The sequence below is a fragment of the Planococcus citri genome, chromosome 4, assembly GCF_950023065.1.
Source record: "Planococcus citri chromosome 4, ihPlaCitr1.1, whole genome shotgun sequence".
NCBI lineage: Eukaryota > Metazoa > Arthropoda > Insecta > Hemiptera > Pseudococcidae > Planococcus > Planococcus citri.
The window spans coordinates 67,266,446-67,292,037 of record NC_088680.1 but is presented as its reverse complement, the minus strand read 5'-3'; the positions used below and the strand labels follow the sequence as shown (position 1 = coordinate 67,292,037).

Sequence of the window (25,592 nt, the reverse complement as noted above, 5' to 3'; positions counted from 1 at the left end):
TAAATTTTCGTCGAAACGTTTCAATTATTGTGTATTTTCAACAAAAAAATTATTGATCAAGTTCTACATAGATACGATAAGTCTTCCATAAATCAAGTTTTCATAGGGGAGGGGGGAGGGGTTCGAAAGGCATTTTCTCTACAGTAGGTACACGTTTTTCGAGTCTCGACAGCTCTGCAAAACACAGACAAAGTGAGAAAATCGCCCCAAAAGGTCGCTAATATCGTATCATTTTCCCAACTTGAAGAAACTACTAGGCAGATTTGATTTTTCCAAGAACAAGGTAAGTCCATAATTTCAAAAATAAAGCAAAACTATCGCCATCAACCGAAACCAAAACCGTCACCATTGCCATAAAAACGTCTTCAAAACTCACCAAATGCATTATACTGTGTCATTCGAAACGTTGTAACTGCATCTTCCTTCCACCTTTTTCACTTTCTGAAACATAAAATAATTAAATTAATTTAGACTGGTAGGTAATTTACAATAAAGATCTAGCACAAAAATGAATACGAGTATTAATATTTAATAGTAAAACGTAGAAATCTAACAACAGGAAACGGTTTTGAATCGCTTTGAGCTGTTCTGGAGCCTCCAGCTGATTTGTGAAAGTTCAAACTTTCACAGAATTTTACGCAATGAAGTTGAAAAGCTACAATTTAATTTCTACAATTTTTTTAGACATGGTCCATCATTGTACATTAACTCTCGAATTTTGAAAAAAAAAGATCAAAACTTGAACGCAAGCTTCAGATTTCAAAAAAAAAGGTACAAAAACTCACCCCCCTTTCTCCGACTCTCTCAAAAAAAAGGAAGTCGTATCCAGAAATGAGCAAATGAATAATTATTCAAACTCAATATCTTGGAAAACCATCACACTTCATTTTTAGTTTTCTGGTCTTTTAGCCATATTTGATCATCACTGGATAGAGGAGGGGTGAATCCAAAAAAAAAAAAAAAAATGAGCCAACATTTGAAATCGGCGACTTTGAATTTAATAAAATTCTTATCGATAGAGATCCTTTTTTGAAGCCCGAAATTGGGCAAAATCAACCTGACGTCGAATTTTAAAAATATTTTTTGCATTTATTGTGAGTCTTTTGAAGGTGCACCGTTCAAAAGAGTACTCTTTTTAAAAAAAATCGGAGTGAACAAACTTTATTTTTGGTTTCGAGTTGACATAGAACATGTAGCATAAACGAGGCAAAAACTCATCAAAATGCTTCAAATTATGCTACGAAAACAGGCTTCGTCGAGCACGATTATTATTTAAACCATTGTTTATTTATTTTTTTTTGTTACCCACGTATAACTCGAATAACAAATAATTCGAATTACGTGCTAATTGATTGAAAATTGTTTTGAAAAATTTCAATTCGTGAACACAGAAGATAATATACCGACTGGTAATGATAATTTTAATCATTAGTTATCGTTAAACCGATGTGATGTGACCATTAAAGCTTCCATTTAAAACCATGACCCATCTCATGACGTATTTTAGAAATTTACTCGTATGTATTGTATGGACAGCAAAAATAAATCGTAAGTTTTTATTCGATTGTTTATTTTTTCTTAATGCCATAGTTAATTATCCACGCATCTATTTTTGTTCCTTCCAACTTTCGATTTTTTTTTCAATTTTATAATTTTAAAAATAATTTTAGAATGTGACTCAATACTCGACCAGAATTTCACATCTTTAAAGTTCGCCAATTCGCTATCGTTCCCATCTCCTTATTCGATAACCAGAATAGAAAAATCACTCACACCACAAAGATGCAATATTACAGACGATTTCTCAAACTTGGTCCATAAATCGCTACGTCGACAAGATAATTTCAACTTGAGCTGTTTGCAAGAGTTGATGGTTCGAGGGTATGAAATTTTATGTTTATGGACGCAACATGTTAAAGAAAAATTCAGAATCCGATCACAGTTGAAAAACACCAATCATCAGCAGATGAGTTCATTGGATGCGATTCCATTCGTATCCAAAGATGGACAATTGAGTTATCTTCACAACATCACGATTTGTAATTTTCCAAGTCAGAATGAGAAAATCGTCGCAAGTGCGCTGAATGGACAATGTACGTTCAAAGTAAGATACCATACCCAGGTCAAAATTTACTAATCGATTAATCTTAGATTAAATTTGATTTCCACTCATCATATTGATTTTTCTCTCTCCACAGACCACGTATCAAGCCAAATCAAACGAGACAACAATTCGAGGTGAGATTTCAACAAATGGAACCAACAGCAACTTCATCTTGGTGTATCAAAACGCATCCATCACGTTGAACGATATCAAAACACGTACAAATACAAAGGCAGGCGATATTCTCAGCACAAGAGTCAGAACAGAATACACTTTCGACAACTTCACCGCCTACACCAATCTCTCGCAGAACGTCAACTTCTTCCTCGATTCCATAACACCCTGTTTACTCCAAGAAATCATCTCCAAAGACTCCAGTCATCGATTAGCTCACGCTAAAGCAATTCAAGACGTCAAAATCGCCGATTCTTACAAACAGGATGTTCTCCGTCTCATGTCCAGCGTGGTTGTCCATTATCTGCGAACTCGATACAAGAGACCATTTCGATTACCCAATGATCACATTCGTCGTTTAGGTGATTCCATCGAGTACGTACAAATTGAAGGATTGAATCGTTGCAAAGTGTGTGGTTCGAATATGCAGCTTGTTCAACGAGCAGATAATCTCTCCATGAGGTTGATATTCTCCATTAATTTTTCCGAAGATGAGAAAAATCCTACCACACTGACCATTCGAGAGACTGGATCGATTCCATCAAATCGAACCATCGTTGTGAAGAAATTATCCGTTCGATTGGATTTTACATCGTTGATGAGACTCGAGACGTCGGACAAGTTGCATTTCCATTTGACCGATGTTGAAGCCGAAGTCGTTGAGAAATATCCTGTCATTTGGTACGAGCCATTCAAGTCCAAATTGAACGTTCTTCTCAGCGAAATCCTGGCTGAGATTGTACTATCGTGGATTTTATACGAAACTAATTGAAAAAATGATCAATTTTTTTGATTATTTTCAAATTTCTTGATATTTGTTGGAAAAGCTCATGAACAGAACATCCAAATCATCGAAAAACTTCAGGCCAGCTCGTTCCAAACACATCGCATCATTTCGAAATGCAAATATTTTCGAAAATGAAAATACATGTACCATTATTTCAAAATACCACCAGATCAATGAACTCTAAACATAAGACAGAAAAACACGAATTGCCCAACACAATGGACCAGATGGCAGAAAATTACACAACTTCATCGCTGCCCAAGCTCGCCAAGAAATATATCAATTTCGTCACCATCTTTTTCTCTTTTCTCTCTCCGCAAACAAGAGAAAATGTTTTGAAATTTTTAAAACAATAAGAAAATAATGTCTTTATCGTCACATATTATGCGATTTTTTCCTCGAGTACGAGTCATTCAATGAATTCGCGTTGATTAGTAAACAAGTGTTTGTATGGAGTAATTCGAACAGCTTGAATGGCAATATTCGAAATAAAAATGTGTTGAACGTTATTTTCAATTAAAATACTACACAATAGATCTTTTCAATTTTCGGTAGAAATAATTTTGAAAACCAGGTCCACTTGTATCGCTTATTAGTTGAAATTCAATCGTTGTGAAATGTGCGTTCTGAAGTTGGTGTACGTTTTCGGAGTTTTTTTCGCTGGATACGCAAACGGAGCTGACAATGTACTCAAACAGGTATGAAAAATATCACGTCATTTGGCAAAATTCGAAGAAAAATGTTCACTTTCTTTTCTCCTCTACTCCCCTACCTTCGAATAGAACCATTGGTTTCAATTTTAGGCGAATGTGCTTTGAAAAATTACGAAAAAATGAAATCACAGTTTACGAAGTGATCAGAAAATTCGCACAAAAATTGATACAAAACGTGCACTTGGAAAAACAACAGTAATCAGAAATAAATCATCTGAACAGTAAAGACAGGAATTACGGAAAATTTTGGAGAAAATCGCCAGAAGATTGGTTTAGACCGCTAGAAAATTAGTTTGCGAAAATCACAAAAAAAATCGTTCGAAAAATCATTAGGAATTAATGTGAAAATCACTAGAAAATATCTAAGGAACCTAAAAAATTAGAGTGGGGGAAATGGTTTTAAAAATATGTGAAAGTCATTTGAAAAAATCAATATGAAATCAATGACGATTTGACGAATTACTCGTACAAGAAAATCAGTTAGAAAATCACTAGAAAATTTTTTGAAAAAAATGGCCAAGAAATTGAGCAAAAAATCCGTGAAAAATATTTTAAAAGAATCGCTACATGAAATAAATGATGAATCAATTCAAAATTTGTGGAAGAATTTACAAGAAAATAGTTTATAAAACCATTAAAAAATTAGTGCTTCCAATAAGAGGAGTTATATAAGACAACAATTCCTGAGAAGCTGATTAAAAATTAGAAAAAAATTAGATAAAAAATGAATTAGAATGAACATTTGAAAAATGAGTAGAAAATTAGTGACAAAACTCATCAGAAAATCTGGTGAAAATCGCCGGAAAATTGGTTTCCAAGTCTTCAAAAAATTACTTACCTATATAGGTAGTTTGAAAATCACCAACGAAAAAATACGCAAATCACTAAACCGTTGGGTGAAAAAAATTAGTAAGTATGTATAAAATTGATGGAGGGTCGCTAGAAAATCAGCCAACTGGTCATTTTGAAAAAGCTTCAAATTAAAAAAATCACCTGGAAGTCAATAAAAAAAATTTTCAAAAAATTTCAGTAAAGCAAAATAAAATTCAGCATTTGAAAAAAAATGACTAGGTACTTAGGCAGGAAAAATCAGCAAAAAATCAGCGGAAAAGATTCAGTGAAAAATGACCAAAAATTTTCATTAAAAAACTTCTACACGGAAAAAAAAATTATGGATAATTTTTACTATTTCATACAGTAACCGGATCCCATTCAAAAATATTGCGATTTTTACTATGAGATTAGTAAATTTTACTATGAGATTAGTAAGTTTTACTATGAGAATAATAAATTTTACCTAATTCTATAGTAAAATGTATTTTTTGGCTGAGTAAAAATCACTATTATTTTTGGATTGGATCCGGTTACTGTACTGAAATAGTAATTTTTATTGTTTTTTTTTTCAGTGTAACACAATTTAAATACAAAAAAATTGGCAGGGACGAAATCACTAAAAAAAATAGTAGTTGCTGAAAATCAATTTGAAAATTTATGAAAAAAATTAGCTACTCGTATCTAGTTTTAAAACAATAAAAAATTCGTTCAAAAATGATGCGAAAATTGAAAAATAAAGCAACAAGAAAATTAAGGAAAGATCATGAAAAATAAAGTTTTAGTAAAATTTCACAAAATTCAACAAACATTTTATGAAACATAATTAAAACTACCTCTAAACGTCACTAAAAGCATGAAAAACCGAAAAACACTAGTACATCAGCAATAAACATTAAAATTTGAGTAAACTTTTGCCAAAAATATAATATTAAAAAGTGATAAAAAGGTGTCAAATTGACGTGAAAATTTTCAAAGAGAAATTTTAATCAGGTACTTATCGAAAAAAAAACAAAATGATGAAATTCTAGCGAAATTAACGAAAAAATGCTTGAGAAATAGTCTGGCATATGACAATAGGAGTAATTACACCCCCCCCCCCCCCCGCCGATTCTCCGGGACAACTTTTTTCTTAAAGGGAATATCCTAAGGAACATTTTAAAGCAAACTTGCCCAAAAACAGTTGGCCTTACTTACAAAATGGCGGCCATTTTGATTGACAAGTCAGCCGAAATCTCAGATTTTGCGTTTCAACATAGGACTTGCACGAAATTTTTCAAACTTTACAAAGATAGATCGAAAGATCACACAAAAATTTATCACCTGTCAAAATTTCAAGTGCTAAAGTGCGTTTTTCGATTTTTGGTGAATTTTTGAAAATCCAATTTAGTCCAAAAATGAGGGAAAACATCAAAATTTTACCAAATTAATCAAGAAAGCTGAAAGTTGGGACATACCCTATTTTCGTCGTGCCAAATCGATTGGAAACGGTTTCAACCCGTTTTGAGCAGTTCTGGAGCCTTCGGGAGATTTTTGAAACTCGAAATTCCCACAAAATTTCATTAAATTGGCGTTGTAAAACTGAAATTTATTCTAAAAACTGATTTCAATACGCTACAAAGTACTGCAGGTAAATTTCAAGTAGTTTTGGAGCCTCCAGCGACTTTTTGAAAATTACTGGAGCCACCAGTAGATTTTTGAAACTTGAAATTTCCCCAAAATTTCATCAAACTGAGATGGAGAGTCGAAATTCATTCTGCAAACTAATTTCAATACGCTACGAAGATGACTGATGGTAGTGATGGTGTATTTCATGACGTTTTGGAGCCTCCAGCGACTCTTTCAAGGGTTGTATGGCATTTTTGTGGGAAATTGAAATTTCCTAAAAAGTAGCTGGGAGCTTCAAAACCATTTGAAACCACCAAGTAGTCTACGAAATAAATTTCAGCTTGTCAACTCCATTTGTTAAATTAATGTTGGGGAAATTTCAAGCTTCAAAAATCTACTGGAGGAGCCAGTAATTTTCAAAAAAGTCGTTGGAGGCCCTAAAATGATATGAACCCACCTGAAGTGGTCTTCAGAGGGTGTTAAAATTGGAGTGTAGAGTAAATTTCAGCTTTCCATCTCCGTTTGATGAAATTTTGAGAAAATTTAAAGTTTCAAACATCTGCTGGAGGCTTCAGGAATTTTCAAAAAGACGCTGGAGGCTCCAAAACGACTTGAAATTCACATGCAGTACTTCGTAGCGCATTGAAATTAATTTTTAGAATAAATTTCAGCTTTACAACTCCAATTTGATGGAATTTCGTAGGAATTTCGAGTTTCAAAAATTTGCTGGAGGCTCCAGAACTGCTAAAAACGGGTTGAAACCGTTTCCAATCGATTTGGCACGTCGAAAATAGGGTATACCCCAACTTTCAGCTTTCTTGGTCAATTTGGTAAAATTTTGATGTTTTCCCTCATTTTTGGACTAAATTGGATTTTCAAAAATTCACCAAAAATCGAAAAACGCACTTTAGCACTTGAAATTTTGACAGGTGATAAATTTTTGCGTGATCTTTCGATCTATCTTTGTAAAATTTGAAAAATTTCGTGCAAGTCCTATGTTGAAACGCAAAATCTGAGATTTCGGCTGACTTGTCAATCAAAATGGCCGCCATTTTGTAAGTAAGGCCAGCTGTTTTTGGGCAAGTTTGCTTTAAAATGTTCCTTAGGTATCCCCTTTAAAAAAAAAGTTGTCCCGGAGAATCGGCGGGGGGGGGGGTGCAATTACTCCTATTGTCATATGCCAGACGAAACGCGTTGAACGTGTACGCTGAAATGATGTAAAAACAAAAGCACAGAAAATCGCCAGAGAACAATGAAATTTTAGTAAAATCTACTGAAAATATGAATGAAAAAGCGTGAAAATGGGTTGAAATGATGTAAAAACACTCCAAAAAAAACACGTTAAAAATTAGCAAAACGTAACGAAATTCAAGTGAAATTTCCGGAAAATGTTTGAAAAAGAGCTAAGAATTGTCAAAAGAATGTAAAAATACTTTGAAAAAAAGCATCAATATTACTAAAAATTCAGGAAAATCTACTAGAAATCCATGAAAAGGTGTGAAAAACGTTTAAAACAATGTAAAACACTCGAAAAAGCTATAAAATTATAATAAAATTGGCAAAAAGTTATGAAATTTTAGTGAAAATGCGAAAATTGCCTGAAAAAGTGGTGAAAATTATCAAAATAATGTAAAAATACTTTCAAAAGCATTAAAATTACCGAGAATCATCAAAAAACGATACATTTTCGCAAAATCTCTCGAAAGCACACGTAAAAAAGGGTAAAAAACGTGTAAGAAATTATGTAAAAAAAATTCAAAGCAATGAAATTTTAGTGAAAATTGCAGAAAAAGGTGTGAAAAGGTGTTAAAAATGCATTTTTTACGTAAAAAAACACTAAAAAATCTTCAAAAATGGATTAAAATGGGTTCAAAACGTGTTAAAATAAGATTAAAAACACCTTTAAAAAACAGTGAAATCACTGAAAAATATGATAAAAAAAATAAACTTTCAAAAAAATTTCACAAAATGTAGTAAAAATTGTTTAAAAAGTCGAAATGATCGAAAAACACGAATAAAGCATTCAAATCATTGTAAATCACCAAAAAAGTGACGAAACCTCGATGAAATTTGCCAAAAATGCATGAAAAAAGTGATAAAAACTATGAAAATTGAACAAAACGCAGCAAAAATGTTATAAAATTTCGTTGAATGTGGCTGATTGACAACTTTCTAGACATTTTTCCAAGTTTTCACAGTCCATTGGAAAATGATTGGATCTGCCCAGATCTGAATACATCGGAACAGACCATAGTGAATCTAATCTTGATCAGACCAGTCCAGATTTGATCATTTCCCTTTGGAAGATTACGAGGTTCTCCAGAAACGAAACTGTATAGTTTTTCCTCACTAATCACCATTGGTTTTTTTTTTTTTTTGTTTTCAAAACAGTCGTTACAAGAAAAACTATCTTGTTTCATGGTAAACACAGCAGCCAAAATACACAGATCGAATACTGAGAACAAAATGTACGCCAAGAATATCATTTTTTCACCCATTGATTTATACGCGAGCACCGCGATCGTATATTGGGGCACCACTGATGATCGTATGAGGCAACAACTCGACACCGTATTAGGCTTTCAGACACTGGAAAAATTCCTAGAGCAGCATCCCGAAGCAGCGCAATACATTACTTTACCCCCCATATTTCATCAGAAAAATTCGCGTAAAAAATTGGCGCTATTGAAAGGCGAACCCAGCTTGTATCACAACGATGATTATGAAAATTAGTAAGTCGACTTGTTAAAAAAATCATACATAGCAAGGGGGTATGGAAAAAAATTCTCAGTTTTTATTTTTCAATTATGCAGCTTATACATTATAAATATACAATTGGGTAACCTTTTTCGAGCCACCGTGGATAAGGAACATTCGGCAATTCGTTCGGCGAAGTGGATCTTTGTAGATAATAAATTCGCTGTAAACCAAAGTTTCGTCAAAAACGTCAAAAACTACTATGGAATTGATGTGAAAAGTACATATTTCGAAACGAATCCGAAGCTGGCTATCGACACAATCAACCAGTAAGTATACCAATTAATTACCTATGAACTTTGTGATAACTTACAAGGAAACCTCTTGAGGTGTCCGCCTCCGATTTGAAAGGGACCGCGATTTTTGGATAGAGCATGTTCTAAAACCCCCAAATCCAAATTTTCAGCTGCCTAAGTTCATTTTTCGATTTTTGGCGAATTTTTGAAAATCCAAAATTGACTATTTTGGTGATTTATGCTTTTTTTAAAAAAAGTGCGTACTTGATCAGTAAAAATGCTCAAAATAAGTCCTAAAACTGATATTAACCCCCCAAATCCAAATTTCGCCATTTCCAGCTATTCTGGAGCCTCCAGCGCGATTTTTCAATTTCTCCAGAATTTTCAATTTGCTCCAGAAGGCGTGAATTGGGCAGCTAAAAATCGACTTGTGTGTTATACTCGACCTGTTTAACGAATTTATCCACATTTGAGCCGATTCTGGAGCGGACACCTCAAGAGTGGTTTTTTGACCAGCTTTTTTCATAATAAGAAATCCAAAAAAATCAAAATTTCATCGTTTGCGAGGAAATTTTCGAAAATTGCGCGAATCGCTGTATTTTGTCATGAACTAACCCTACGAGGGCGAATTTCGCCATTTCCAGCTATTCTGGAGGCTCCAGCGCTATTTTTCAATTTCTCCAGAATTTTGAATTTGCTCCAGAAGGCGTGAATATGAAGTTTAGCAGCTAAAAATCGAGTTGTGTGTTATACTCGACCTGTTTAACCAGTTTATCCACATTTCAGCAGATTCTGGAGCGGACACCTCACGAGTGGTTTTTTGACCAGCTTTTCTCTCTTCTCTCTATATTAAAAAATCAAAACCCGTCAAACAACTTCTGGAAGATGGTTCTCGAGTGCAAGGAAATGTTAGTGTTGTATTTACACAGAAATCTGTGTTTGTGGTAGTGCTTCTACCCACCCTCCTATCCATAAAGCGCGGATTCGCAGGTAGTGGAATGAGCAAACAAACTCGGAAGTCGGAGAAGTGTTAGTAAGGCGTTTACAAGGCGTTTACAAGACGTTTACACGACGTTGTATGTTTGTGGTAGTGAGGGTTGAAATACACTGAAAATGTTCGAGTGGTGGAATTGCAACGTGACGTGTATTAACATAGTACTGTGTTTGTAGTGGTGAGCCTTACATTCAAGCATGTTAGACTGTTAGGTGTACGTTGTGATGTGCTGAAAAAAAATAATTAGTCCGGCATATGACAATAGGAGTAATTGCAGCCCCCCCCGCCGCCGATCCTCCAGAACAACTTTTTTCTTAAAGGGGACATCCTAAGGAACATTTTAAAGCAAACTTGCCCAAAAAAAGTTGGCCTTACTTACAAAATGGCGGCCATTTTGATTGACTGGTCAGCCGAAATCGCAGATTTTGCGTTTCAACATAGGACTTGCACGAAATTTTTCAACCCGTACAACGGTAGATCGAAAGATCATGCAAAAATTTATCACCTGTCAAAATTTCAAGTGCTAAAGTGCGTTTTTCGATTTTTGGTGAATTTTTGAAAATCCAATTTAGGCCAAAAATGAGGGAAAAAATCAAAATTTTACCAAATTGACTAAGAAAGCTGAAATTTGGGATATACCCTATTTTCGACGTGCCAAATCGATTGGAAACGGTTTCAAACCGTTTTGAGCAGTTCTGGAGTCTCCAGCAAATTTTTGAAACTCGAAATTCCCACAAAATTTTATTAAATTGGCGTTGTAAAGCTGAAATTTATTCTAAAAATTGATTTCAATACGCTACAAAGTACTGCAGGTGAATTTCAAGTCGTTTTGGAGCCTCCAGTAGATTTCTGAAACTTATCAAACTGAGATGGAGAGTCAAAATTCATTCTGCAAACTAATTTCAATACGCTACGAAGTTGACTGCTGGTATATTTCAAGACGTTTTGGAGCCTCCAGCGACTCTTTGAAGGGTTAGTTGGAGTGTAGAGTAAATTTTAGCTTTCCATCTCCATTTGATGAAATTTTGTAAACATTTAAAGTTTCAAAAATCTGCTGAAGGCTCCAGTAATTTTCAAAAAAATCGCTGGAGGCTCTAAAATGACTTGAACCCACCTGAAGTCGTCTTCTGAGGGTGTTAAAATTTGAGTGTACGGTAAATTTCCGCTTTCCATCTCCGTTTGATGAAATTTTGAGAAAATTTGAGGTTTCAAACATCTGCTGGAGGCTTCAGGAATTTTCAAAAAGACGCTGGAGGCTCCAAAACGACTTGAAATTCACCTGCAGTACTTCGTAGCGCATTGAAATTGATTTTTAGAATAAATTTCAGCTTTACAACTCCAATTTGATGGAATTTCGTGGGAATTTCGAGTTTCAAAAATTTGCTGGAGAATTTTCAAACTTTACAAACGTAGATCGAACTATCATGTCAAAATTTATCACCTGTCAAAATAAGTGCTAAAGTCCGTTTTTCGATTTTTGGTGAATTTTTGAAAATCCAATTTAGGCCAAAAATGAGGGGAAAAATCAAAATTTTATCAAACTGACCTAGAATGCTGAAATTCGGGATATACCCTATTTTCAACATGCCAAATCGACTGGAAACTGTTTCAATCCGTTTTGAGCAGTTCTGGAGCCTCCAGCAGATTTTTGAAACTCGAAATTCCCACAAAATTTCATCAAACGGAGATGGAAAGCCGAAATTTACTCTGCAAACTAATTCCAATACACTACAAAGTCAACTGCAGGTGGATTTCAAGTCGTTTAGGAGCCTCCAGCAAATTCTTGAAAATTACTGTAGCCTCCAGTAGATTTTTGAAACTTGAAATTTCTCCAAAATTCCATCAAACGGAGATGGAAAGTCGAAATTTACTCTGCACTCCAAGTTTGACACCCTCTGAAGACGACTTCAGGTGGGTGTAAGTCATTTCGGAGCCTCCAGCGACTTTTTGAAAATTACTGGAGCCTCCAGTAGATTTTTGAAGCTTGATATCTCTCAAAATTTCATCAAATGCAGATGGAGAGACGAAATTCATTCTGAAAACTAATTTCAATACGCTACGAAGTCGACTTCCGGTGGATTTCAAGTCGTTATGGAGCCTCCAGCGACTTTTTGAAACGCTGTATTGCGTTTTTTTGGAAAATTCAAATGTAAAAAGTAGCTAGAAGCTTAAAAACTATTTGAAACCACCATGTAGTCGAATTCATGTCGTATTGAAATTAGTTTGCGAAGTAAATTTCGGCTTTCCATTACCGTTTGATAAAATTTTGGAAGTTTCAAAAATCTACCGGAGGCTCCAGTAATTTTCAAAAAGTCGCTGTAGGCTCCAAAACGACTTGAAATTCACCCGCAGTACTTCGTAGCATATTGAAATTAGTTTTTTTTCAGAATAAATTTCAGCTTTACAACTTCAATTTGATGGAATTTTGTGGGAATTTCGAGTTTCAAAAATCTGCCGGAGGCTCCAGAACTGCTCAAAACGAGTTGAAACCGTTTCTAATCGATTTGGCATGTCGAAAATAGGGTATATCCGAAATTTCAGCTTTCTTGATCAATTTGGTAAAATTTTGATTTTTTCCCTCATCTTTGGCCTAAATTCGATTTTCAAAAATTCACCAAAAATCGAAAAACGCACTTTAGCTCGTGAAATTTTGACAGGTGATAAATTTTTGCATGATCTTTCGATCTACGTTTGTAAAGTTTGAAAAATTTCGTGCAAGTCCTATGTTGAAACACAAAATCTGCAATTTCGGCTGACCAGTCAATCAAAATGGCCGCCATTTTGTAAGTAAGGCCAACTTTTTTTGGGCAAGTTTGCTTTAAAATGTTCCTTAGGATGTTCCCTTTAAGAAAAAAGTTGTTCCGGAGGATCGGCCGGGAGGGGGGGTGCAATTACTCCTATTGTCATATGCCGAACTAAGTTATGTGAGCGGGTGTTTTAGAGCATAGCTGATCAGAGTACATGGGGGGGGGGATAAAGGAATGGTTGACGGGTCATAAGGGGGTTGGGACGCGAAGCGGCCAGGGGGCGGAGCCCCCTAGTTTTTTAAAATAAAAATACCCAAAAACCAAAAATTCCTAGTTTGTGAGAAAATTTTTGAAATTTGCGCGAATCGCTGTATTTTGTTATTATTATTAATTAACCACACGAGAGCGAATTTTGCCATTTCCAGCCTTTCTTGGGCCTCCCTTTAATTTTTGGATATTTTTATTTTTAAAAAAAGCTGGTCAGAAAACCACTCTTGAGGTGTCCGCTCCAGAATCGGCTCAAGTCTGGATAAATTCGTTAAACAGGTCGAGTATAACACACAACTCGATTTTTAGCTGTCCAACTTCATATTCACGCCTTCTAGAGCAAATTGAAAATTCTGGAGAATTTGAAAAATAGCGCTGGAGCCTCCAGAATAGCTGGAAATGGCGAAATTCGCCCTCGTAGGGTTAGTTCATGACGAAATACTGCGATTCGCGCAAATTTCGAAAATTTTCTCGCAAACGATGAAATTTTGATTTTTTTGGATTTCTTATTATGAAAAAAGCTGGTCAAAAAACCACTCTTGAGGTGTCCGCTCCAGAATCGACTCAAATGTGGATAAACTCGTTAAACAGATGGAGTATAACACGCAACTCGATTTTTAGCTGCCCAACTTCATATTCACGCCTTCTGGAGCAAATTGAAGATTCTGGAGAAATTGAAAAATCGCGCTGGAGCCTCCAGAATGGCTGGAAATGGCGAACTTTGGATTTGGGGGGGGTTCATATCAGTTTTAGGACTTATTTTGAGCATTTTTACTGATCAAGTACGTACTTTTTTTTTGAAAAAAAGCACAAATCACCAAAATACATAGTCAATTTTGGATTTTCAAAAATTCGCCAAAAATCGAAAAATGAACTTGGGCAGCTGAAAATTTGGATTTGGGGGTTTTAGAACATACTCTTTCCAAAAATCGGAGGCGGACGCCTGAAGAGGTTCCCTTGTTAGAAAAACAGCCCACAGTTGTCATCACTTCGGTAAAGTAAGATGGTAAAATACACTGACACGTTCGCAGACCCACACAAGAGTAAGTAAGTATGCCTAGCAAAAGGTTAAAATTCGATACCAAAAGTTCGCCCAGACCGAACCCAATCATCTCCCTTACTTAGTTTCGTCGTCGATGACAATATGAGCGAATCAAATGTATCATTCTCATCGGAAAATTTCGACCTACTACCGGACAATGCGAATTCTATAGAGAGAAACGAGCAGCGAAATTTTCCTCTGTGGAATTGGCGACTAGTGAATGATAATTCGTTTCGCCGAAGACGCGGTCATCTTTCAGAAAGTGACACAAGCGACGAGGATAGTTCACTAGGCGTAGATGAGAATGAACCCGGGTCGCCGAGCACATCTTCAACCCCAGACGAGATCGACCAATCACCACAGCAGCTGCGCTCAAATCAGAACGATACGAATGCTGACTCGGCATTACCTCAATCGCCAAACCCGGCGACTTCTTCTTTCATCGTCAACTTTCTAACCAGCGCTTCGTCTTCCTTGTCGTTATCGTCGTCATCGTCGTCGTCGCAACATCTGTTACAACATTCGTCTAGGCCGCGAGGTCTCATCGTCAATCACCAAAGGACCAGTAGAGCTTTATCCGAGAGGAATATATTTTTCGACTTTTTCGGCGGCGGTGATTCGCCCGAAGCTATATTGGAATTTTATCGTCGCAGGATAATCAGCGTTATAACCGGTGAGAATCCGTTTTTTGGACGAGAAGTCGAGTATTTTCGAAACGAAACGTGATCGCGATCGTGTCTCGACCAATGACAGCTCTTCGTCATCGTACAACTACTCGCTGGCCTTTTATAAGTACCTAGACTATAAAAAGTAGAAAATAGGCGAACTAATAATGACAATTGTTCATAAAATCAAAGATTTCTTCGCTGAAAGCTGATTTTGTTTCTTTGTTATTTTTTCTACAGAATTGTCAAAAATCTAACTTACGACAGGATACCGAATTTTATCGAAAAACCGCTCGAGAAAAATACAGTCTCTGTTATGAGTAGTTCTCTTACTTTGGTCACCAATTGGGAAAGAATGTTTCAACCTGACGACAGTTACGAGTACGTATTTTATTCACATTTTTTTCATTTGATAGAGTTTTTGAATGGAGGAATGGTTCAAAGCAAAGCCTAAGTAGGTGTGGTTGAAACATGAACCTTAAAATTGATAAATTAGCTGAATTTATTGGAAAAATTTTGAAAAAAAGAAGCAAAAAATCACAACACTGAAAACGTAGGTAAAATTTTGTGAAAACATTAATTTTGGAAAAACCAATAAAATACAGATGTTGCAAAAAACATTGCTCAAAATGCCAAAAAATCTGATAAAATCGAACAAAAAATTAAAGTGACAAAAAGTAAAAAATATTGCTCAAAATGCCAAAAAAAAAACTGATAAAATCAAACAAAAAATTAGCAAAGTGACAAAAAGTTCCTTAAGTAGATAATCAGGGTGTCTACATGGAATTTGTTGACCAAAAATCACTACCTTTCATAACTTTTTCACTCGTATCTTCCAAAATATTTTCAACGCCCAATTCAAAAAGTCCAAAATTGGCAACAAATCAACCTTTCATTTTCTTTTTCAAATACGAGTACTTAATACTTATTTTGATCTATATTTTTGAAACTTCCTTTTCTTTTTCATGAATCAGCTTCTGTATTTTTATTTCTAATACACCAATTTCTTCAAGCGTTCTTGTTTTGCTCAATTCTTCGGAGCTTTTGCAAAATTGCAGAAAATCACTACCTTTTCACTACTTACTTTCACTACCTTCACTACCTGTGCACACCCTATTAAAATGTGACAAAATTTCCAAGAAATTGAAAATAAATAGGTGTTGCATAAAAAATAAGAAAATTAAAGGAGATACATTGCCATCAAAATTTTGTAAAATATGTAAAAAAAAATTCTGTAAATTGTGTAAAATATTCATAAAATTTTTTCAAATCAACGAAAAAAGAATATGAAAATTATTGAAAATGCACGATGTGTATTAAATTAGACAATTGCTCAATCTATGACACCAACACCATTGCTAATGCTTTTGCCCAAATGTTTGCTAAAAACTCTAGTGATGAAGCTCTTGACCAGAACTTCCTCAATTTTAAACTAAACAATGAACCTACTCTTCATATTGATGATGCTACAAATGAACCTTATAATTCCCCCATTAGCATTGAAGAATTTAACACAGCTCTTTCTTCTGCTAGAAACTCGGCCCCAGGTGCTGATTTAATTCACTTACAATTCATTAAAAATGCACCAGAAAATGTGACCCTCTTACTATTGGAAATTTTCAATCAAATGTGGACATCTCATTCTTTTCCAAATTGCTGGAAAACTGCAATAGTTCTACCTCTCTTGAAACCAGATAAAACCCCATTTGATATCAACAGCTATCGCCCAATCTCTTTAACTTCTAACCTCTGCAAACTATTTGAAAGCCAAAAAACTATCCCCATCTCAATGTGGTTTCCGCTCCTCTAGATCAACTTTTCATCAGTTAGCCTTCATTAACTCTGAAATCAACAAGTCTAGAAAGAATGAAACTCATTTCCTATCAGTTTTCTATGACATTAGTCATGCCTTTGATACTATTTGGAAGTTTAAAATTATTAAAACTTTACACTCATGGAACATCCAAGGTAACTTACTGCACTTTATAGCCAACTTTTTAAAAGATAGACACTTCAGAGTTAAAATTTCAAGTGAAATCTCTGATGAATACTCTCTTGTCAATGGAGTTCCTCAGGGTGCTGTGTTAAGCCCAACTCTGTTCATTGTAGGAATTAATGACCTCACTGAAGCAATTCCCTCTCCAATCAAAAAAGTTTTATTTGCTGATGACCTCAACATTTCTCTATCTTGTAATGACATAGAACTTGGCAAATCTCTACTACAACAAGCCACAGACCAGCTGCTATCATGGTCACAACAAAACGGTTTAAAATTTTCTCATTCCAAATCAGCTGCCCTACATATTTGCAAACAAAATAATTGTACTCATGAACTAAACATACACTTCAACAATACTCAAATTCCAACCCTCAACACTATTAAATACTTAGGTATTAACTTTGACAATAATCTCTCCTGGTCCTCTCATATAGAAGAAATCCGATCTAAATGCTTCAAAAAAATGAACCTACTTAAGGAACTTTCACATACCTCTTATGGCTCTGATCGTCATACCTTACTCAAACTATACCGCACACTCATCAGACCAGTTTTAGATTATGGATGCTCTATCTATACCTATGCTCCTGAAAATCGCCTCCGCAGGCTAAACACTATCCAAAATACAGCTGTGCGGATTTCCACTGGAGCATTTAGAACTACCCCCACAGTAAGTCTTCTCAATGATGCTTCTGAATGTCCACTTGACATACGTAGAGAGTACATTTCTACATCAACATACTTGAACATAAAATCAAACCCAGATTTCAACTTGAAGTTGGAATATATGATTCCTATGCATTCGCTATCTGTAAAATTCCAATCTTTTCTACAACAAGTAGAAGAGAATAACATCAAAATACACCATTTGCTAGTAAACCCTACCCCACCTTGGCAATATTCTAACCCTAGCATTGACCTATCTTTGACAGAATTTAATAAAAATCTCACCAACCCCATCATACTTAAAAGACATTTTTTTCTTCTTCTTGACAAGTATAAAGAATACAGTCACATATATACGGATGGCTCAAAAACCAAACAATTCACTGGATGTGCTATCATTCATGGCGATATCTCTATTCCCATTGCTCTCCCCTCCCTTTGCACCATTCTCACTGCTGAATTATATGGAATTAAATCTGCAATAACATAATTATTCCCTTGATTTTTCATTAAATTAAGTTACAGTTTTTACTGACTCACTATCAGCTCTTTTATCAATAAAAAACTATAGGTCAAAATATTCACATCCTATATCACTTGAAATTATTGAACTCCTGCAACTCTTCCAAAATAGCACACCCATACTATGCTGGATACCTTCACACTCCCAGATTCATGGTAATGAGTTGGCTGATAAAATAGCTAAGCAAGCACACCTACACCTCCCCCTTGCCAACATTCCAATCCCTCTATCAGACCTAAAGCTCCATTCAAAAACTTTAATGCATGAAGTGTTTCAATCTTCATGGTCTCAGGTCCCAAGTTCAAATAAACTCAAAAGCATAAAAAACACCACATCGTTATGGAAAACTTCTGAGCAACCTCAACATAAATCTGAGGTTCTTCTCACCCGACTCAAGACTGGCCACTCTCTTCTTACTCACCAATTCATATTCCTCAAACAGCCTCCCACATCATGCCCAGAATGCAACATCCCTTTAAACATTGCTCATCTACTAATAGACTGTCCTTCCTACCAAAATGAACGCTCCAGACTTTTAAATTCCAACCAACTTCAAGTCCTCCTTTCTGATGACCCCACTCATATAGACAATGTCATCAAATTTCTTTACTCTACTAAATTATATGAAAAAATTTAAAATTTAAAACCCCAGGTAGCCCATTTCTTTGTACTGATTGTAACTTTATTTCTAGATAAATGTATCCTACCCTAATCATACGTAAGTTTGTCTTAATATAGGGCCCCTAGCCTAATAAAAAAATTTCGCAATTGTGCTAAATTGCAAAAAAAAAATCAAAACTTACAAAAAATGAAAAAAATTAGAAAAAAAGTTTTAAAAAATGACAAAAATATGCTTTGAAATTCACTAAAATGATGCTCAAAAAATAACTAAAATGTTTAAAATGTTTTATTAAAGTACATATCAAAAAATTGAAGAAATTGCAAAAATTTGGAAAATTTACAAGAGAATTCATGAAAAATGAAGGGTTCCTTTCCAAGTCGGCCTAAGTCCATTTTTTCCGTTTCGAGAAAAACACAAATAAGTGTTTTTCTCGCCCTTCCGCTTCAATAATAAATGATGTGATTATATGGTTGTGAAGCTTGATCTTTCTGCTTTAAAGTACCGTATTGGTATTTTTTTAATTTTGCGTATTTTCAGCTCCAGAGCGCGTCAAACAGTCAGAAAAAGTGGACTTAGGCCCATTTGGAACAATCTGATTTTAAAAATTTCGAAAAAGAGCTGAAAAAACGCGTTTTTTTAAAAAAAATTCACGAATCATTAATTTAATACATTTCTGAAACAATTTCATTTGAAGCACCTTCAAATTTCGTCTATTCTGAAAAAAAAAAATGAGTAAAAAAAAATTGAAAAAAAAAAATATCAAAAATATTAGGTGTTAGTTAGATACAAAAAAGTAACTATTGTGGTATGGGAATCGGTAATATTTGTACATACCATGATGAATAATGCATGTGAAAACGCCTTCACTCGAAAATCGTTGAAAAACTTGAAAAAAAAACCGGCACAACTGCACTTGTATACAAATACTCGTAAAAAATGTATGATTTAGGCCACTTTGGAATAATCAGCTGTTTTTTCGAGCCGGCAAAACAGCGCTCCTGAGCGAAACAAGTAACGCCAGGTGTTGGGACAAGGTGATAAAGGTGTTAACCGACCTGTACCAGCAGATGGCGCTGCTAACTCAAAAATGATAAAAATGGACTTAGGCCGACTTGGAATGGAACCCTTCAAATGCAAAAAAAAATAGTAACATATTGCAAAAATACTAAACATGATCTGAAAATTTGGCTATATTTGCAAGAAAACTATTATCATTCTAAAAAGTGAAACAAAAATCGAACAAAATAACGACAAAAACTCATAAAAACAGAAGAAAATTGGCATAAAAACGAATAAAAACGAAGAAAGATTGTTAAAATATTGAAAAAGCTTGATTGAATAGGGCAAAGTGGTCATTTTTTTGAAAAATAATTGTCTTCTGATTTCTTCTGGATTTCCAGACCTTTTTTTTTCATTTTTCAAGACTTTTCAAATACCAACCACGATTTTAAAAAAACAAAGAAAAACATCAAAACTGGCAATTTTGACCAAAAAAATACTCTATTGACACACTCAGAAAACGGAGAAAACAAATTTTGAGAATTTTTTTGAAGAACGGGACTTTTTATTTTTGACAATTTTGAAAAAAAAACGGGTCATAATTTTTTTGACACAAATTATGACTTTTTCGCCATTTTGAAAAATGTAATGACAGTTTTGGTTACCTTACAAAAAAGACCTTTTTTTTTACATTAACAGAAAACAGGATCTTTATTTATGACAGTTCAGATAGAAAACAAAAGTTTTTGCCAATTTTGACAAAAAAATGGAATTTTCTGGCAATCCATGATAGAAAAACTTGGTTTTTCCGCAAATGTTGGTAAAAAAAAAAAATTGTGGCAATTTTAGCCAACTTTTGACAATTTTGACAAAAGTGGGGACTTTTTTTGACAATTTTGATGAAAAATACAACTTTTTGACAATCTAAGACAAACAACTTGGATTTATTCGCAAATTTTGAAAAAAAAAATAATTTTTTGGTCATTTTGGCCAACTAATGACAATTTTGACAATTTTGATGAAATAAAATACAACTACATATTGCAAGAAATTACGAAAAAATTGATCAAAAACTTCTGTAAATTGCGTGAAGTATTCATAAAATTTTCTCAAATCAACGAAAAAAGGATATTAAAATTATTGAAAATGCATGATGAAAAATTTTTGCAAAAAACAGATCAAAAAATAAAAAAAATTAGAAGAAAAAAGTTTTTAAAAATGCTAAAATTTTGTAAAATATTACAGCAATGCTCAAAAAAACTAAAATATTTTTCATAGTATCAAAAATGCAAAAAAAAAGTAAAATATTGAAAAAATACCTACTAAAAATGATCTGAAAAATTGGCCATTTGTAAAAAATTATTATAATTTCAAAAAGTGAAACAAAAGTTGAACAAAATGTCGACAAAAACACATAAAAACACAAGAAAATTGACATAAAAACCAGGTAAAAACGAAAAAATATTTTTAAAGTATTGAAAAAACTTTATTGATTATTGAGTTTTGCAGGGTGGCCATTCTTAGAAAAAAATGATTTCCTTCTAATTTCTCCTGGCTTTCCAGACCTTTATTTCATTTTTCAACACTTTTAAAAAATTAACCATTATTTTAAAAAAAAAAGGTGACAATTTCGACAAAAAAAGACTATTGACACACAAAAAATGGAGAAAACTCAATTTTTTGCCACTAATGACAAATTATAACGGTTTTAACAATTTTGAAAAATGTGAAACTCTTTGACAATTTTGATTTAAAAAAAGGACTTTTTTTTACACAAACAAAAAACAGAATCTTTATACGATAGTCTGGTCAAAAAACAAACATTTTTGGCAAACTTTTGCCAATTTTGACAAAAAATGGAATTTTTTGATAATCCGTGATAAAAAACTTGGATTTTTTCGCAAATTTTGGATAAAAAAAAATTTCTTTGACAATTTTGAGAAAAATTGGGATCTTTTTTTTGGAAATTTCGACAAACATGCAACTTTCTAGCAAATCTACGACAAAAAACTTGCATTCAGGTATTCGAAAATTTTGGAGAAAAAACTTAATTTTTTGACAATCTACGACAGAAAACTCGAATTTTTACCCAAATTTTAAAGAAAAAGATCATTTTTTCAACTATTTTAGCACCCATTTTAAGAAATTTAGACCAAAAACAATTTTTTTTTTGCATTTTTGCCAAAAAAAAAAGGCGATTTGGCAATTTAAAAAAAAAACACTAGGTACTTTTCAAACACTAAAATTTGAAAAAATTTACATACCTTCCCTACCTAAGGTCTATTTAAGTGACGAAAAAAAAACTTTAAAATACATCCCTACTAAAATTAGTAGAATATTGTGAAAATCAGCCAAGTATAGCAGAAAAGTTATTACGAAGACGTGAAAAAATTGCAAAAATACGGTCATTTTTGAGAACAGTTGTGAAAAATCACGCAATGAATTAATGAAATACATACGAAAAAATTTTAAAAATAGGTGATAAAATTAATGAAATATTTTCAGTATTGGAAATAAGTTGTCCAGATTTCAATCTCTTCAACAGAATTTTTCGATGTAACTCCTTTTTTCAAGAGAAACTCTCTTCTGATTTCTCAAAGTTGGGGTAGAACAATTTTTTAAAAAACAAATAAAACATAAATCGATAAAAAATCAATCATAAATATTTCATTTCTGTGTCAAAATTGCTTTCAGTACCTACTTTTAATCCCCTTCACAAGAGAAAACCTTCCTAAACCTCTCCCTCTTGTAAAATACGATAAATTAGATAAAACACTTTTCAAAAATTTCCAGTAAAAATCATTTTTTTCAATTTTTGAGTCTTGGAGGAAAATTTTTTCTTGAGAGGAAATTATTCAGAACAAATGACGCATGAATTGAAAAATTTTCATAATAAATTTTCAGCGAGTTTTGTTCATTTTATCTTTAGATTTTTCACATTGGGGTAGGGGGTTTTGAACCGAGATCTAATATTTCTAAGAATGTAGAAAGAGATCGTTTTTCAAAAATAAGATTATTTTGAAAATTTCTATCTCAAAAATTGCGAATTCTCAGCACAATTTTTCTTTCAGGCTTCGTTTTTTCAATTTCTATGATTTAGAGGGAAAGTTCTCAGCATTTTTTTTATTTTTTTGGAACCTTACTTTTTTCCAATTCTTATGATTTGGAGGGGGGGGGGGATTACCAGCACTTTTTTTTTAGACTTGAAGGAAACCATAAAATAAGGAATTATTATCACACAAAACTTTAAATAAACTCCTGAAGGTAGCAGAAGAAAAAAAAATGGAAACTTCAACCCTAATTTAACTCAAAAAACTCCCTAGCAACCAATTACACCCTGATCATTTTTTCCAGAACCGCATTCCACACCAGAGACGGAGAATGCGACGGCTGCGACCTCGTCGACATCTGCGTCATGTTGAACCAAGGCAACATCCCTTATTACGCTGATCCAATAGTTACAGCCATAGCTCTACCCACAGCCACTCCTGAAATCCGCATGTATTACGTACTGCCACGAGACAACCAAACTCTAGCTGATATACTCGAACACCCGAATAAGAATTTATTCAAAAAAATCATCGACGGAGTCGAAATCACCCGAATCATTTACTCGGTTCCCAAGATGAATTTCGCAGGCGAGGTAGACCAATTGGATATCTTACGAATGCACGGATTGGACAAAATCACATTGGATTGCATTGCTCAAGGTTTGACTCTATCGGTTTTTAAACAAAAAGTATTACTCGAACTGAACGAGGAAGGTATAGGAGGATGTCCGCTTATGAAGTCGAAGAAAATGCCCCTGGTGCATCAGAAATTGGATACCAAGGCGATAGAATTTACAGTCGATAAACCCTTTTTATGTTTTATTTATGACACTAAGACTAAAATGTTTCTGTTTTATGGAGCTGTTTTCGAACCGACTGGATACACGGATTTCTGAATAACGACTCCATAAGCATTAGTAGAGGTAAATAAGGTCACAAGAGCTGCGATTATTAGATTAAAAATTTTCTGCATACCTGAATTATTTTTAGTTGATTTATTTATGCAAAAAATATGCGTACAATTTAAATTACATGTTTTATAAAATAAATAATATATTTATTAATGTTTTACTTAGTCTAAATTTCAAACTCCAATTTTCTTTTTTGAAAAAAAAAAAAATATTTTTTAACTTTTTTGAGAAAAAATGGCAATTAATTTTTCAAAATTGAATTAGGTTTATTTTCTTCGATTGTTTTTGTATTTCAACTCTAAAGATCAAGGGGGAAAGTGCAAAAATGTACGCATTAAAGTTTAAAAATGAGTTTCAAACTTAATGCATACATTTTTTAAACTCAATTTTAAACAAAATTCAATTAAAATTTTTTTTGCAGAATCTTACTTTTAATGTTCAATGAATGCCATAATCCAACTTTTCAGTCTCAAATTTTGACACTTTTCCGCTGGCACTGCATCTTGAGAGTGCCAAACGTACCCACAAGTATTGAATACGTGTTGCAGTTCAAGATTAACCTGTCATATTCATAACAGTATACAGCGTTTTTGTAGATTTTAGACTTGCCAAAAATCTATCAAATTTTCATGATAGAAATCAGCAGGTTTAATCTCCTTCATCACCTTTTCAAGAATCTTAGTGCTCTTCACGCTTACGCACTTATTATCGGTTATGTCTATAGTTATTTTGTTCGATCCAATCCAAAGTAACAGTTTAAAACGTGATTGCCTTGGCTTCCAAAAAGAAGAAATTATGTACCCGGATGGCCAGAAATTTAAGGTAGGTACTTATAATCGGAGTAGTAGGAATAATGTATGAAGCCCTCAGAAATCACATAGTGTCACCTTTATCGCATTCCTATTCTATGTATTATTAAAGCTATAGATATAATCTGTCTTATGAAAATATCCTGTCTTTAGGCGGTTTGTGGATCCAAATCCACTAGAATCTTCCGATTGATTCACCCACGTCGGGCAAGGTATTGATGTCGTCAGCTCTTTTCCCATACTTGAGAATGAGAATCGCTGGATTTTCAATTAAGTAGCTTATCTTTAGCTAAAATTATCCTTTAGATGTTCTGAATGTTTCGGAAGCGATGATACTTATAATTCAACATTCAACAAATGAGAAACGAGACCTTGAAGGTGTTTTTTTGGTGCAAATTGAAGCTGCGAAATCTCAATCCATTGATTTTCTGACAATCGGCTATTGTGATGAAATTAAATTTTTCATAAGGAAATGTTAGATGAATGAAGCAGCTTATATCTTTAGTTACAATTATATTCTATAGTTGATGTTGCTGTTTCGGACAGAACGGTGCTACAAAATTCAGCATTTAATAAATGAGAAAAAACAAGAGCTTGATGGTCTTCCGGTACATACTTTAGGCTGCGAAATCTCAATCCATTGATTATCTGACAAACGGCCATTGTGATGAAATAAAATGTTTCGTAATGATTGCTGGGGGATGAAATATCCATCGTATCTTTCATGACATTGACGAGGTCTTCTTCCAAAATTTCCAAGTATATGTGATAGATGAATTCGCGGTTTCTAGAACTCACATATATTTAACAACAGAAAGCTCAAAGTTACGTTGTGTTTGGCTTTATTAATTGCCTTATTAATAAATCCAAACACAACGTAACTCGAGCTTTCATCACCATTGAAAGAATGCCAATGAAAAATATTTAGGTAGGTACGCAGATTGAATAGAAATTATAGACGTAAAATGCTCTTAAATCCGTTATCATTTCATTAAAACACTCAAAAGATTAGATATTTCAGTACAAAATCTTTTAAAAAATTAATATAGTTTGTAAACTAATTCGACGAACTCGTTTCTATCGATATT

The 25,592-nt window shown here is 33.8% G+C and overlaps 2 protein-coding genes across 4 annotated transcripts in view; one reads left to right on the top strand and one right to left on the bottom strand.

The window, feature by feature from the left end:
- The window catches only part of LOC135842291 (fibroblast growth factor receptor 2-like), a 72,606-nt gene that overhangs the window by 13,709 nt on the left and 33,305 nt on the right, over window positions 1–25,592 (bottom strand). For both annotated transcript variants that reach the window (XM_065359677.1, XM_065359678.1), the window contains exon 2: window positions 377–441. The gene's annotated coding sequence lies outside the window, so the exon portion shown is untranslated. The remainder of the gene's footprint in view (window positions 1–376; window positions 442–25,592) is intronic.
- Window positions 1,398–23,855, top strand: LOC135842295 (neuroserpin-like). 2 transcript variants are annotated; one of them, XM_065359687.1, is made up of 7 exons: window positions 1,398–1,548; window positions 1,671–2,093; window positions 2,199–3,763; window positions 8,609–8,949; window positions 9,031–9,243; window positions 15,166–15,306; window positions 23,089–23,855. In XM_065359687.1, exons 3-7 carry the CDS (start codon window positions 3,683–3,685, stop codon window positions 23,678–23,680), a joined length of 1,368 nt encoding a protein of 455 aa, XP_065215759.1. In that variant the 5' UTR covers window positions 1,398–1,548; window positions 1,671–2,093; window positions 2,199–3,682; the 3' UTR covers window positions 23,681–23,855. The 2 variants fall into 2 exon arrangements, with proteins under 2 accessions (XP_065215759.1, XP_065215758.1); XM_065359686.1 differs by having other exon boundaries at window positions 1,671–2,104.